This window comes from Ranitomeya variabilis, chromosome 8 (assembly GCF_051348905.1).
Source record: "Ranitomeya variabilis isolate aRanVar5 chromosome 8, aRanVar5.hap1, whole genome shotgun sequence".
Taxonomy (NCBI): Eukaryota; Metazoa; Chordata; class Amphibia; order Anura; family Dendrobatidae; genus Ranitomeya; species Ranitomeya variabilis.
In genome coordinates this window covers 203,868,755-203,884,561 of record NC_135239.1, presented here as the reverse complement: position 1 = coordinate 203,884,561, position 15,807 = coordinate 203,868,755, and the positions used below count along the sequence as shown (strand labels likewise).

The 15,807-nt window shown below is 42.2% G+C and overlaps 1 protein-coding gene across 1 annotated transcript in view; it reads right to left on the bottom strand.

The window, feature by feature from the left end:
- The window catches only part of IL17RC (interleukin 17 receptor C), a 37,674-nt gene that overhangs the window by 19,762 nt on the left and 2,105 nt on the right, over nucleotides 1–15,807 (bottom strand). The window contains exons 2-4 of the mRNA XM_077276357.1: nucleotides 1,177–1,198; nucleotides 806–958; nucleotides 151–276 (exon numbers count right to left, since the gene is read on the bottom strand). Of these exons, the coding sequence (XP_077132472.1) occupies nucleotides 151–276; nucleotides 806–958; nucleotides 1,177–1,198 (301 nt within the window). The remainder of the gene's footprint in view (nucleotides 1–150; nucleotides 277–805; nucleotides 959–1,176; nucleotides 1,199–15,807) is intronic.

The window sequence follows — 15,807 nt, the reverse complement described above, 5'->3', positions numbered from 1 at the left end:
CGCTGGAATGGGGAGCGGAAGAGAAGACATCATGGATGCCTCATACCCGACGCGCGTCGTAGCGTCGTCTGTCAATCACTTTTCATTGCTGCTCATTGCATCTAATCAGAGAGCAACGGCAACCATACAAATATGAAAAAAGCGATTTACCTTTGGTGGGTTTATTCATCGCTATGTACAGGTTGACATTCGGAAAGTCTTCGTCTTCCGAGTAATCGCCGACATACTCATCATAGTAGTCGCTGCAGTCGCCGGAGCCGAGTTCTTCTGAGAATTCTGGAAGGTGACATCCCTCATTAATACACCCCTCATTAATACACCCCTTGTTAATACACTCCTCATTAATACACCCCTCATTAATACACCCATTGTTAATACACCCCTAATGAATACACCCCTCATTAATACACCCCTTGTTAATATACTCCTCATTAATACACCCCTCATTAATACACCCCTTGTTAATACACTCCTCTTTAATACACCCCTCATTAATACACCCCTTGTTAACACACCCCTCATTAATACACCCCTTGTTAATACACTCCTCATTAATACACCCCTAATTAATACACCCCATGTTAATACACCCCTCATTAATACACCCCTTGCTAATACACTTCTCATTAATACACCCCTCATTAATACACCCCTTGTTAATACACTCCTCATTAATACACCCCTCATTAATACGCCCCTCATTAATACACCCCTCGTTAATACACCCCTCATTAATACACCCCTTGTTAATATCATTCTCCAATTTATGCGCAGTCCTATGACAAATGTGGCCCCCGTCCGATACCTGATATGAAAGCCACGGATATGTCCATGGTGACCTGGACGCAGAGCTGGCAGCCCTTCCGGTCGCACCTTTTCACCGTTTTCGCTCTGATGTCCGTCGGTATCAAAACAGGAAATTTTGCCGTTTCCAAGTCTCCGTCGGCACAGAAGGTGTCTGCATTATCAAGGGGAAAAATGATGTCTTAAAGGGGAAACGGCTACATCACTAATTATACCGCACGTCACTCCCATCATAAACCAGGGTGCAAGATTTTATTTTTTCCTTGTATTACATGATGGTTGTAAAATAATTGAATTACTAATCCAACTAAATAGAAATTCATTGCTGAAAAATGTCACCTGTAAGGAGAAGATATTTAACTCTATGCATACCTGAGGAATTGCATTGAAGATCCTGAAATATAGAAAGAAAAAAGTATGAGTAATGACAATCCGCCATGGTAAATATCATCACATCGTCAGATACTACAATTCTGGCTGCACACAGCCACCACTAGATGGAGCTAACAGCAAGTCAGGTATACAGATACACTTGTGTTCAGTGAGCTCCCCCCAGTGGTAGGTAAAGGCAAATGCTTATATTGTGTAAGAGGAAGCAGGGAAAGAAGAGCATGCACCCTAAAAAGATCAAGGGGAAAAGATACAGGACTAGAGGAGAGAATTGTATATTGAAGGAAAGGCTAGCTACAACTTAAGTAATGAGATGTTGTATATTACTGTTATTTCCATACTCGTCAGGAGGGAGGTTCTGTAAAGTGGTAGGCGAAATGGCTCTTTCAATCACAAATAATGCATAGGACCCCAAAATTGTTACAGACTCCATAAATAAATACAGACCAGATATCTCCCCAGATGTAACGCCAGATCCCCAAATACAGACTCCAGACTACATGCCAACAATTACAGTGTGATGCTCTGAGAAATGACCCCACTATGCCTACCTTTGGGTGTGGTTTTATTGGCTCCATCGTGGCGCTGTTGAGGCAAAATTAAGAATGTACAGACCACACACCCCTACAGACCCCAGAATTAATTTCCTAAATACAGAGCATCAAAATATATATGGACCCCCACGCACACATCCCTGCACTCCGTGACTACAAGTCCCAGCAGGATCTTCTTACATAAACTAGAAACCCCACAAGACACCAGAGATACATGCTGGGACTTGTAGTTATACAGCAAATAATTGGCATCAGAAGTGTTTTTGTGTCACCCGGGCAGACAGCAAATGTGTGACTTCATCAAGTGTTTGCCCAAGCAGTAACTTCCTAATACCGAGGACACAAGGAACAAGAATAACGAGAACAATTTCAGTCTGTGGTCAAATATTTCTAAACTTTTAATTACTGACCTATCCAGAGCAGTTCCTCAATTAGTCGCAATTTATAAGAGTATTGCATAGGCTGACCTAACTTTACCCCGGCTGAACTCGCTGAGCAGTGTCTAGTACACTCATTAAATATGATATAAAATTCGGAATTATCTACCTGCAATGTGCTGTTCCTCTATTATAACTCCTGGAAATGTATAAATAAATTGACCACTATGACGTTACTACTGCTCTCGTTAGTAGGGTCTTTCCCTGTATTGTCTGACAGTGTTAGAGTATTCTGGGACACTCATTTCAATTTATTCTTAAATTTCCTGGAGGAATAACAGAAGAACAGATAATCCAGGATATATCATGTGAAATACAAGTATGTACTAAAATAGACAGGTCGTGAGAGATGACAGATCCTCTTTAATGCACCACACAGAAATGCAGACTTGTTACCACATTTCAGACCTCTGTCACCACATTTGAAACAGGACCTTTCACATGCTATAAATGTCTTTTTTTTGCCTGGTGTAAATGCCGTTCTCCTGAGTACAGCGTTTTTTTTACTTTTGTTCCTGCACCTCTCCATTCCTGAGCTATGGACCATTCTTTTCAGAGACCATGCCCACTTGGATAAAAAGACTATATTTACATGCAGGGAAAACTAAAAACAACACGAGATTCAGGAAAACAGCAGCATTTGCATCAGGATAAAAAGAAAAAGTTATATATTTACAGTGCCAGGGCCTTTTTAGGTTCCTAGATCACCACCTTACCTTTAAACCTAATGGAAATAGGCAGGGTTGTAAGAAGGAGTCAGCCAGGGAACTTGAGCTTAGAGCAAGTACCGTAAGTAGAGATGCATGTGCAGTAGTTCTTATGTGCGCTGCTAATATGCAGGATATCACTGTAGCAGGCTAATAAACAAAGCCGTATTTATGGACTAGGCTGCAAGACTCCTCAAGAGACTAGCTGGCAAGTAATGCTCCATGGAAAGACATATGCAAATTAGCCCATCTCCAGAAGAAAAAAAAAACTGCCTCTTTAGTGTCATTTATTAGGTAGCTAGAGCGGGGTACATCTAGACAAATAGTACCCTATGAATATTCATATCACCTATTAATATAGCGTAGTTACCGTACCCATGGCAGTTCCCCACAGAGTGATACTTTTAGTAGAGGTGGAGCCATGATAACTTTTTTTCTACAATTAGCATATTTTACACCTCAGATTACAGAATGAATAAATATGACAGTATAAAAGAGAGAACAAGTATGAGAATAAAATGCTAAAAAGAGGTTGCTTCTTTTAGATTTAGTTCACATTTATGTATTAACACCTGAGCTGTAATATGATTAGTCTAACAGCCTTTATAACTATCCATACCATAGACCTTTCTGTAGAACATTAATAACTCCAAAATGAATTACTCGGGCAATTATTAATATAATTTATCAGGGCAGTAAGCAAGTTATCTGCATATGTCATAAAGTCATGGTTCACCTCTATAATTCAGCCTAACACCCAGCGCTAACATCAGATCAACACCCTGTGACGCTCCAGCTGTCAGGCACAAGGGAAGGTCGAATCAAAGATCAAATGCCTGTTTGTCTTGGCGAGGAGACTTTATTGCAACACTCACCTGTACTACAGGATCTTATTATAGTGCGGGTTTCAGTGAACTCCTCAGCTGCGCACGCTCACAATTAAAACTACCCACATGAAAAAGTGGAGCAGCGCGGCCCATTCTGCTTCATATATACAACCACAACTATGTCTTTGGGTTGAGCGAATATCTGACATTGTACAGATATGAGGGACATGTGGAATCATTTTCACAAGATCAAACCTCACTGACAACTCTCTATAGAAAGATCAGGATTAGTGATGAGCGAGTATACTCATTGCTCAGGTTTTCCAGAGAACGCTCGGGTGGTCTCCGAGTATTTGTGAGATTTCATTTTTGTTGACTCAGGTGCATGATTTACAGCTGCTATCCAGCCTGAGTACATGTGGGGATTCCCTAGCAACCAGGCAACCCCCTCATGTATTCAGCCTGTCTAGCAGCCATAAATCATGCAGCTGCGCCAACGAAAACTAAATCTCCGAGTCACAAATACTCGGAGACCACCCGAGCGTGCTAGGGAAAACCCGAGCAACGAGTATACTCGCTCATCACTAATCAGGATCCTTTGGCGCTGCTCAAGTCTCTGAGCAGTACCAAAGGGGTTTTCTCTCTATATAGAGTCCTTTCAACTTCACTATTTGCATATTCTAATACAAATACATAAATTACATAAATATAATACATTTACTATAACAAGTATGACTAACCCTAAGGAGAAGTTCTGGCATAAAAAGATTTCTACTCCCTATTAGTGATGTGCGAGTATACTCGTTGCTCGGGTTTTCCCAATCACGCTCGGGTGACCTCCAAGTATTTATTACTGCTCGGAGATTTAGTTTTCTTTGCTGCAGCTGCATAATTTATGGCTGCTAGACTGCTTGATTACATGTGGGGATTCCCTAGCAACCAGGCAACCCCCACATGTACTCAGGCTGGCTAGTAGCTGTAAATCATGCACCTGCGTCAACAAAAACTAAATCTCCGAGCAGTTACAAATACTCGGAGATCACCCGAGCATGCTCAGGAAAACCCGAGCAACGAGTATACTCGCTCATTACTACTCCCTATATAGCACCATCTTGCCTAATGCCATATTGAAATATCTTTTGCACATATTCAATATGCACAGTAGAATGGCCATCTCTTCACCCGAATGTTGCTGACACCTCTGTGCTCAAAATATGGGTGACAAATCCAAATTCCAAATGAGGGTGACACCTCCGAGCTCCAAATGTGGGTGACACCTCTGGGCTCTGAATGTGGATGACAACTCCAGGCTCCGTATGTAGTAGACACTTTCGAGCTCTGATTGTGAGTGACACCTCCAAGCTCCAAATGAGGGTGACATCTCAGGGCTCCGAATGTAGGTGACAACTCCAGGGTCTGAATGTGGTCGACACCTTCGAGCTCCAAATGTGGTTGACACCTCTGATATCGGAATGTGGTTGACACCTCTGAGATTGGAATGTGGTTGACACCTCTGAGATTGGAATGTGGGTGACACCTCCGGGTTCTGAAAGTGAGTGACAGCTCCAAGTTCTGAATGTGGGCAACACCTCCGAGCTCCAAATGTGGGCGACACCTCCGAGCTCCAAATGTGGGCGACACCTCCGAGCTCTGAAGGTGGGTGACACCTCCGAGATTGGAATGTGGGTGACACTTCCGAGCTCTGAAAGTGAGTGACAGCTCCAAGTTCTGAATGTGGGCGACACCTCTAAGCACCAAATGTGGGCGACACCTCCGAGCTCCAAATGTGGGCGACACCTCCGAGCTCCAAATGTGGGTGACACCTCCGAGCTCCAAATGTGGGTGACACCTCCGAGCTCCAAATGTGGGCGACACCTCCAAACTCCGAATGTGAATGACAACTCCAGTCTCTGAAAGTGAGTGACAACACCAAGCCCCAAATGTGGACGAGACCTCCAAGCTCCAAATGTGGGTGGCATCTCCGAACTCCAATTGTGGGAGATATCTCTGGGCTCTGAAAGTGAGTGACAATTCCAAGCTCTGAATGTAGGCGACACCTTCTAGCTCCGATTGTGAGTGACACCTCGGAGCTCCGAATATTTTTTCTTTCACTTTTAATAGTCAGAACTTTGTTATTATTTGAGGTCTTGTTTTTTTGTGTAGGACGAGTTGTAGTTTTATACGGCACCAGTTGCTTTATGATATAATGTACTGAAAAACGGGAAAAAAATCCAAATGATGTGAAATGGTGGAAAAAAAATACACATAATCTGGTATCATGATTCTCCAGATCAGTGTGGTTATGATGACTTCAAACTTTAATAGTATTTTTTATTATTTTATCGTCTTAAAATTTTTTTGAACTTTGAAAAAAAAATTGGCTTGTGTCGCCATTTTCTGAGAGACTTTTTTTTGCGTGCTGTAGTTTTTATTGCTACCATTTTTGGTACATATGATGTTTTGTCGCTTTTTAGAGTATTTTTTGTTTAATATTCCGGGACCATCAAAAAAATTCTCTGTAAAAAAAACGCCAAAAAACTACCCGTATTGCCCATAGCAACCAATCAGAGCTCAGCTTTCATTTCGCCAGAGCTGCTTGAGAAACGAAAGCTGAGCTTTAATTGGTTTCTATGGACAATAAAGTTTTACTAGTTAAACTAGATACTAGATAAATGAGGCCTAACAGTAAAACTCTTTGTTGTCCATAGCAACCAATCAGAGCTCAGCTTTCATTTCGCCAGAGCTGCTTCGGAAATGAAAGCTGAGCTTTGATTGGCTGCTATGGGCAGAAAAGATAGTTTTACTAGTAGACAGCTCTGATAAATGAGGCCTGACAGTAAAACTCCTTGTTGTCCATAGCAACCAATCAGAACTCAGCTTTCACTTTGCCAGAGCTGCTTTGGAAATGAAAGCTAATCTCTTATTGGCTGATATGGACCACAACAACAGATTTACTAGTAAACAGTTCTGAAAATTGAGGCCTAACCATAAACCATATTTTTTGTCCATAGCAACCAATTGGAGCTCAGCTTTCATATTTTAAATGGCTCTGGTAAATTGAAAGCTGCTTTGTGATTGGTTGCAACAGTAAATAAATGTGTTTTTTTTTATTTTTTATTTTTCATAGTAAGATTTAAAAAAACTGCCCCAATGTGTGAATACAGGCTAAAAATTTGAAGTCCTGGAAAACATCCGGTGACGGTTAAGGGACATATTTGTTTATAATGGTTGCCGATCAACCTTCTGCGCCGCCAGGCTCTAGATATTAAGTAGATGGTGATATGTTTGATAAACCATATCCAGTCTTCCAATCCTAAAATAAGCAGAGAAGGCCGAGGTGCGTGTGAGGGCCCATTGTTCCCGTCTGATGGCAGTTAGGAGTTTCCCTGGTGACGAGTTAGCGGCATGGCACTCGCTCGCCATGTGTGTACTTTGTATTAGAATACAGACGGGTTTGTGCCATGTATTCAGGCGTGTAAATGTACTCATTACACAGAGTGACACGGGTTATTATTCACAAGCCAGAGAAATTAGGGAACAACATGGAGCAATTACATGAAAAGAGGAAGATCCGCCGCTCGGTTATAGACTGGAAATATCTAGACCTGACAGGAGATTTAGGGCTTCGTATTACCGCTCCATACAAGCTCTGTAATATAACACCTATAGACTTCTATAGGACCCGAATGTATCCCTGTATGCCATGTTCCTGCACATTCGGTATTATAGAGACACCATATGGCGGCACACAAGGTGTCTGTGGTTCCCTAGCACAAAGCTAAAGCCAGTTTCACACAACTGTAATATGGCGGCAAAATGTTAAAGTCCATATTACGACCCACAAAACACTACAGTGACTTAGCCAAGTGTCCATATTTATTTCATTGGAAAGAAGGAATCTTCCTAAGTCTCTCCTGCATGAATGAAGGATCGGACATATTGAAAACCAACATGCCTGATCCTTCCCTCCCTCCCTGATCTTCTGCCATAGGCGGACACATCGATACACATTAGATAGCTGGCCAATCATCCCAAAATCAATGGGTCCAGACGACTTTTGGCTGATGTGTCTCAGAGTATCCACCGAAGAAAATATGCAGTGATGAGCATCATGGGTGCATCCTTAAGATGTGGAGAAAATTCTCAGCCTGGCATCTTTTGATGTGATTCCACTGCAGATTTCATCTGCAAAAAATTCTAGATGATTTCCTCAATTAAATTTATAGCATTTTCTGCTAGTGGGGTTTTTTGCCTTCATAAATGTGACATCAGAAGGGTTGAATATCTGCTATTCTCCAGAAGACACAATGTAAATGCTAATTTTCCCTAGTTTTTAGGAGCAATAGGAATCCATTGGGTGCGATGGACGAGGCAGGAGATGTTTATACTTCGGGACTCGTGTACAATATAATGATTAATAATTTAGCCGTGTATAACCTCCCGTGTTATCACCTTGTGGTGGAGGACATTTTGTGTCTGGATAACTAACCGGGGACGTCTCAGGGTATTTACCTTCCTATCACCTTTATGACCATTTATAACCACACATTTTATCCTGAATAAACAGTTCTGAGCAAAGAAGACTTAATTAAAAATCTGAAACCAGGGTTAGTAAGGTCGGACACCACAACCGAGCTCAATGAAACCAAGGAAATGTGTCGTTGAAGAGTCAAAGAAACTCACTGTGAGACATTGTTGTCCCGTGATTACCACCAATTCTGGATAGATAGATAGATAGATAGATAGATAGATAGATAGATAGATAGATAGATAGATAGATAGATAGAAGGATAAAGGATAGATAGATAGATAATAAATAGATAGATATTAAATAGAAAGATAGATAAATAGATAGATAATAAATAGATAGATAGATAGATAGATAGATAGATAGATAATAAATAGATAGATAATAAATAGATAGATAACAGATAGATAGATAGATAGATAGATAGATAACAGATAGATAGATAGATAGATAGATAGATAGATAGATAGATAGATAGATCCTCCATTCTAGTTAATTCTAAAGGTGTTGGATGAGCCTGAGGTACAAGCTTTGTAAAGCCACTCATGTTCTTCTACCAAGCTCCCCAACCATATCTTTATGTAGCTTGTGCATTGGGTACCGTCATGGGGGCTAGAAAGGGGCCTTCCCAAACTGTTCCCACAAAGCTGGAAGCTACAATTGTCCACAATGTACTGTGCTAAAGCATTAAGATTTCCCTTTCACTGGAACAAAATGTCCAAGCCTATAGCATTATCCTCCGCCACCATCTGTACAGGGGGCACAATGCAGTCAGGGGGTAACATTCTCCTGTAATCACCAAACATAGACTCCTTCATCAGATGCAAACAGAGAAGTGCAATTAGTCACTGCACAGAACACGTTTCTTCTAGAGTTCAGTGGAGGCGGCTGTACACCACTCCATCTGATGCTCAGCATTGTGCTTGGTGATGTGCGGCTGCTTGGACATGAAGCTCCTGGGGGGCGCAGTTTGTGCTGATTTTAATACCAGAGGAGGTCTGTTATGGGGTCCGCATAGTGGTGATGACTTTTAGATATATAGATAGATGTGCATTAAAATGTCAGCATTAGGTCTGATGTTTATGGACAGATTTGGATTTGATATATGGACTCGGACAGCGCACGTCCCTTTATCTCAATGTACAGTATGTATTTATGATCCTGATATCGGGATCTTCACAGCCATCGTTGTCAGCGAGGTGTTCTCATATACTGTAGATAAGTATTTGCTGGGCAATAGTTGTGTCCTTGATCTATTATCTACTTATGATGGTACTGAGTGGTACATATGGATGGTGCGTCCCGGCCCGATATGTTATCAGGAGATAATGACATGAGAACATGTGATCCTGCCACCACATATATCACAGATAGATTTGTTTTACAACCTGTGCTGTACGTGACTTCCATGGACACATAAAGTTATATGATCAGTGACTTGGATCAAAACAGACATATAATAATAATCTTTATTTATATAGCGCCAACATATTCCGCAGCCCATAATGTCACTGTAATTTATTTTTGTGGACGCTCAGTCTGCAAAAAAAAAAACAACGGACATGTGAACTGCCCCATAGACTACAATGGGTACGTGTTCTAACCGTAAGCAAGACGGATGTCTGAAAAAGGACATATGATGAGACAATTCCTTGAGATTTTAGGTTCCGGTGACTCTTCTGCTGGCACATCAGTCATTACTATATGAATTAATTTCTCGCATTGGGTGTCGCTGCTATTAAAGCAGTGTACGATGGGGTTGTTGGCAGCACAGTATGGCAGTATTATTTAGGAAACTATTGACATTTTATTTAGCCACTGTATGGTGCTATTATATGGCACTTTTAATTAGGCACCATGTGGTATGGTGTTTGCACACAGTATGGACAGTATACCATATTTAAGTACTACATAGGGTGCGATCCAACACAGCGTCACCTGACGGATAACGACCGGGACCATCTATAGCAATACTGTTGTAGCAGAATAGTCTTTGGACCCCCTTTACCCACTTGGTGTAACTACAGCCTCTGCCCCAGGCTTCCTACACCACCATATGTACCGCGGGTAATGATACACACACATTATGCACTCATCTGCAAATTATTTTGGGACATTTGACCCTATTAAGTTATAGGAAATGCAAGACCAGAGAAACCTGAGCCTGACAATGAGCGGTTACATAGAGTCGTCATCGGTTAACAATGTGCAAACAAGCAGCTATTATACCAGCGGTTAATCCTATTCATGGACTGCAATCCTACACAAAAAACAATTACATGTCAAAGGTCGCCATATACTCAAGGTGAAAGCTATAAACCTACTAAGGAACTCTATGCCCTCATGGTAGGACTTTATCCCCAATTACTGATTTAATTATAGTTTGCCGTTTGTGCACTATGTAGCACTGGTATTTTTTGGGCACTGCATACGGTATTTTTAAAGGTGTTGTCTCATCTTATTAAATGGGTAAATTTGCAAAAGCCTTGTAAAAATGAGCAACTTTGAGATTGCATAATGTTTACCGCTGATCAACGATGGCCAGTATCCTAGGCAAGACGCACAGTGATCACAAGCTCTTTGTTTTAGAGCTTGTAAACGCTGCTCTAAGGATGTCCGGATCATTAGATCCAGCCAGACTCAGCAACCCTGCGCTCCTCCGATGCTGCAAAGGCAAAATTGTTTCAGCTAACAGCATGGGAGACCAAAAATTGTTGCCAGCAGAGCAACCATGCAGCCGGACAGAACCGTCTATCACTGGAAGGAAGGCGAGCGGTGCGCTCCTGAAGAAAGAGGGCAAGAAGAATGCTGTAATATTAATGCGCTGTTAATACTGTAACTTGGGTGTATGCTGCTGATAATTGGGCACTTTTTGGCACTGCATCTTAAGTATTGCATGTTAATATTTATTGGGTGCACTAAAGGTAAATATTTGGGCACAGTATGGTACTACTATTAAGTTGCACTGATATTACTCTTTATAGGGTGCATTGTAGGATATTTGTGTACAGTATGATCTATATAGGGTGCACTGTAGGATATTGGGGTACAGCATGGTCTTTATAGGGTGCACTGTAGGATATTGGGGTACAGCATGATCTTTATAGGGTGCACTGTAGGATATTGGGGTACAGCATGGTCTTTATAGGGTGCACTGTAGGATATTGGGGTACAGCATGGTCTTTATAGGGTGCACTGTAGGATATTGGGGTACAGCATGATCTTTATAGGGTGCACTGTAGGATATTGGGGTGCAGCATGATCTTTATAGGGTGCACTGTATGATATTGGGGTGCAGCATGGTCTTTATAGGGTGCACTGTAGGATATTGGGGTGCAGCATGATCTTTATAGGGTGCACTGTAGGATATTGGGGTGCAGCATGGTCTTTATAGGGTGCACTGTAGGATACTGGAGTACAGCATGATGTTTATAGGGTGCACTGTAGGATATTGGGGTACAGCATGATCTTTATAGGGTGCACTGTAGGATATTTTGGTACAGCATGGTCTTTATAGGGTGCACTGTAGGATACTGGAGTACAGCATGATCTTTATAGGGTGCACTGTAGGATATTGGGGTACAGCATGATCTTTATAGGGTGCACTGTAGGATATTGGGGTGCAGTATGGTCTTTATAGGGTGCACTGTAGGATATTGGGGTGCAGCATGATCTTTATAGGGTGCACTGTAGGATATTGGGGTGCAGCATGGTCTTTATAGGGTGCACTGTAGGATATTTGTGTACAGCATGATCTTTATAGGGTGCACTGTCGGATATTGGGGTGCAACATGGTCTTTATAGGGTGCACTGTAGGATATTGGGGTGCAGCATGATCTTTATAGGGTGCACTGTAGGATATTGGGGTGCAGCATGGCCTTTATAGGGTGCACTGTAGGATATTGGGGTGCAGCATGATCTTTATAGGGTGCACTGTAGGATATTTGTTTACAGCATGATCTTTATAGGGTGCACTGTAGGATATTGGGGTACAGCATGGTCTTTATAGGGTGCACTGTAGGATATTGGGGTGCAGCATTGTCTTTATAGGGTGCACTGTAGGATATTGGGGTGCAGCATGATCTTTATAGGGTGCACTGTAGGATATTGGGGTACAGCATGGCCTTTATAGGGTGCACTGTAGGATATTGGGGTGCAGCATTGTCTTTATAGGGTGCACTGTAGGATATTGGGGTGCAGCATGATCTTTATAGGGTGCACTGTAGGATATTGGGGTGCAGCATTGTCTTTATAGGGTGCACTGTAGGATACTGGGGTACAGCATGATCTTTATAGGGTGCACTGTAGGATATTGGGGTACAGCATGGTCTTTATAGGGTGCACTGTAGGATATTGGGGTGCAGCATGGTCTTTATAGGGTGCACTGTAGGATATTGGGGTGCAGCCTGGTCTTTATAGGGTGCACTGTAGGATATTGGGGTACAGCATGGTCTTTATAGGGTGCACTGTAGGATATTGGGGTGCAGCATGGTCTTTATAGGGTGCACTGTAGGATATTTGTGTACAGCATGATCTTTATAGGGTGCACTGTAGGATATTGGGGTGCAGCATGGTCTTTATAGGGTGCACTGTAGGATATTTTGGTACAGCATGGTCTTTATAGGGTGCACTGTAGGATACTGGAGTACAGCATGATCTTTATAGGGTGCACTGTAGGATATTGGGGTACAGCATGATCTTTATAGGGTGCACTGTAGGATATTGGGGTGCAGTATGGTCTTTATAGGGTGCACTGTAGGATATTGGGGTGCAGCATGATCTTTATAGGGTGCACTGTAGGATATTGGGGTGCAGCATGGTCTTTATAGGGGCGCACTGTAGGATATTGGGGTGCAGCATGGTCTTTATAGGGTGCACTGTAGGATATTGGGGTGCAGCATGATCTTTATAGGGTGCACTGTAGGATATTGGGGTACAGCATGGTCTTTATAGGGTGCACTGTAGGATATTGGGGTGCAGCATGGTCTTTATAGGGTGCACTGTAGGATATTGGGGTGCAGCCTGGTCTTTATAGGGTGCACTGTAGGATATTGGGGTACAGCATGGTCTTTATAGGGTGCACTGTAGGATATTGGGGTGCAGCATGGTCTTTATAGGGTGCACTGTAGGATATTTGTGTACAGCATGATCTTTATAGGGTGCACTGTAGGATATTGGGGTGCAGCATGGTCTTTATAGGGTGCACTGTAGGATATTGGGGTACAGCATGATCTTTATAGGGTGCACTGTAGGATATTGGGGTGCAGCATGGTCTTTATAGGGGCGTACTGTAGGATATTGGGGTGCAGCATGGTCTTTATAGGGTGCACTGTAGGATATTGGGGTGCAGCATGATCTTTATAGGGTGCACTGTAGGATATTGGGGTACAGCATGGTCTTTATAGGGTGCACTGTAGGATATTGGGGTGCAGCATGATCTTTATAGGGTGCACTGTAGGATATTGGGGTACAGCATGGTCTTTATAGGGTGCACTGTAGGATATTGGGGTGCAGCATGATCTTTATAGGGTGCACTGTAGGATATTGGGGTACAGCATGGTCTTTATAGGGTGCACTGTAGGATATTTGTGTACAGCATGGTCTTTATAGGGTGCACTGTAGGATACTGGGGTACAGCATGGTCTTTATAGGGTGCACTGTAGGATATTGGGGTGCAGCATGATCTTTATAGGGTGCACTGTAGGATATTGGGGTACAGCATGGTCTTTATAGGGTGCACTGTAGGATATTTGTGTACAGCATGGTCTTTATAGGGTGCACTGTAGGATACTGGGGTACAGCATGGTCTTTATAGGGTGCACTGTAGGATATTGGGGTACAGCATGGTCTTTATAGGGTGCACTGTAGGATATTGGGGTACAGCATGGTCTTTATAGGGTGCACTGTAGGATATTGGGGTACAGCATGGTCTTTATAGGGTGCACTGTAGGATATCGGGGTACAGCATGGTCTTTATTGGGTGCACTGTAGGATATCGGGGTACTATTTGACACTGTTATTTGATCACACTCTACGGCAATATTTTAGGCAGTATTAAATATTACTGTGCCATAATAGAAAGTGCTGTTAAAAAAAGTCCTACAATAAAGCAGATAAGCGGATAACATCCGACACTGACAAAGTAATCAAGTCCTATAAAGTTATATAACCAAAACATAATGTAAGTGATCATATTGACTACTCGCTCGTGAGTTACAGAAAACCCCACACAATAAATGGTCTAAACACACTGGGATGGACCCTCATTCTAATATTTAGAGTGACAGTGCGCCCTTTACTTACGCAGCACAAAACCTGGGGCTATTAGGTGGTCTCTAACCAGTGACACTACAACTTCCAAATACGAAAAATATACCTTCCAGCAGTCACAGTGCCCCATGTTGATAATTGGTGTCCAAATTACAATAGTTACAGTGCCGTCATAACAATAGTCACTTTATAATGATAGTCAGAGTAATACCAATAGTAATAGTGCCCTATAGTAATAGTTATAGTGCCAAATAAGTGTAGTCATAGTGCCACATAATAATAATAGCTATAGTGACCCATAATAATAATCATAATGTCCCATAACAATAGTTCCTCTATTCCAATAGTGTCAGTTCCCCATAATAATAGCAATATTACTCCATAATAGTAATTATAGTGCCCCATAATAATAGTCTTGGTGCCCCATAACAATAGTTCCTCCATTCCTATAGTGACAGTGCCCCCAACACAATAGTAATTGGCCCCATAATAATAGTCATAGTGCCCCATAATAATAGTTCCTCCATTCCTATAGTAACAGTGCCCCCATAACAATAGTAATTGGCCCCATAATAATAGTCATAGTGCCCCATAACAATAGTTCCTCCATTCCTATAGTGACAGTGCCCTTATAACAACACTGATCCCTCATGGCAGTGCCAGTGTTTCCATAATGACGGCGCTGACTCACATTTCACTTTTCTCACAAATGAAACTTCTGGAGATGCCGGGACGGTGGATGAGGTGTCACTTTTTAATATTACTTTTTCCCTGTGATCAGAAATGCAAAATGTTTCCTGCTGTGATTATAGAGAGCGATTGTGGCCGGACGCGATTCCCTGGTATCAGAGGATCCTTCTCTTTACTTGTAGGATAATAGGTGCGGGGCCTCAATGCAGGACCCCAAACCTACAAGGGGATCCTAAAAAAAATGCACTGAAGCAGACGCCCCTGTAACATCGCAGCCTCCTTTCCAGTGGGTTACACATGTAATCATCACATGTAGCGATATAATCATTATTATAATGAAAATTCCTTTAATTCAGCACCGATGGAACCGATCAGCACCGAATGATTAAATATCCTGGATTATTGGACAGTGGTAATACGTGAGGCTTGTAGGACACGCCATAAATGTTTTATTAATGGGGGTCCCGACAGCTGGGAGAGGCCTGTTCTGACAACAGAGATGTGTGTGAGATGCTCTCTGCATTTAAAGGGGTTTATTCAGTGAAAATTAGTTGTCACCTATCCTCAGGATTATGTGGGTCCGACTGCTGGGATCCGCAC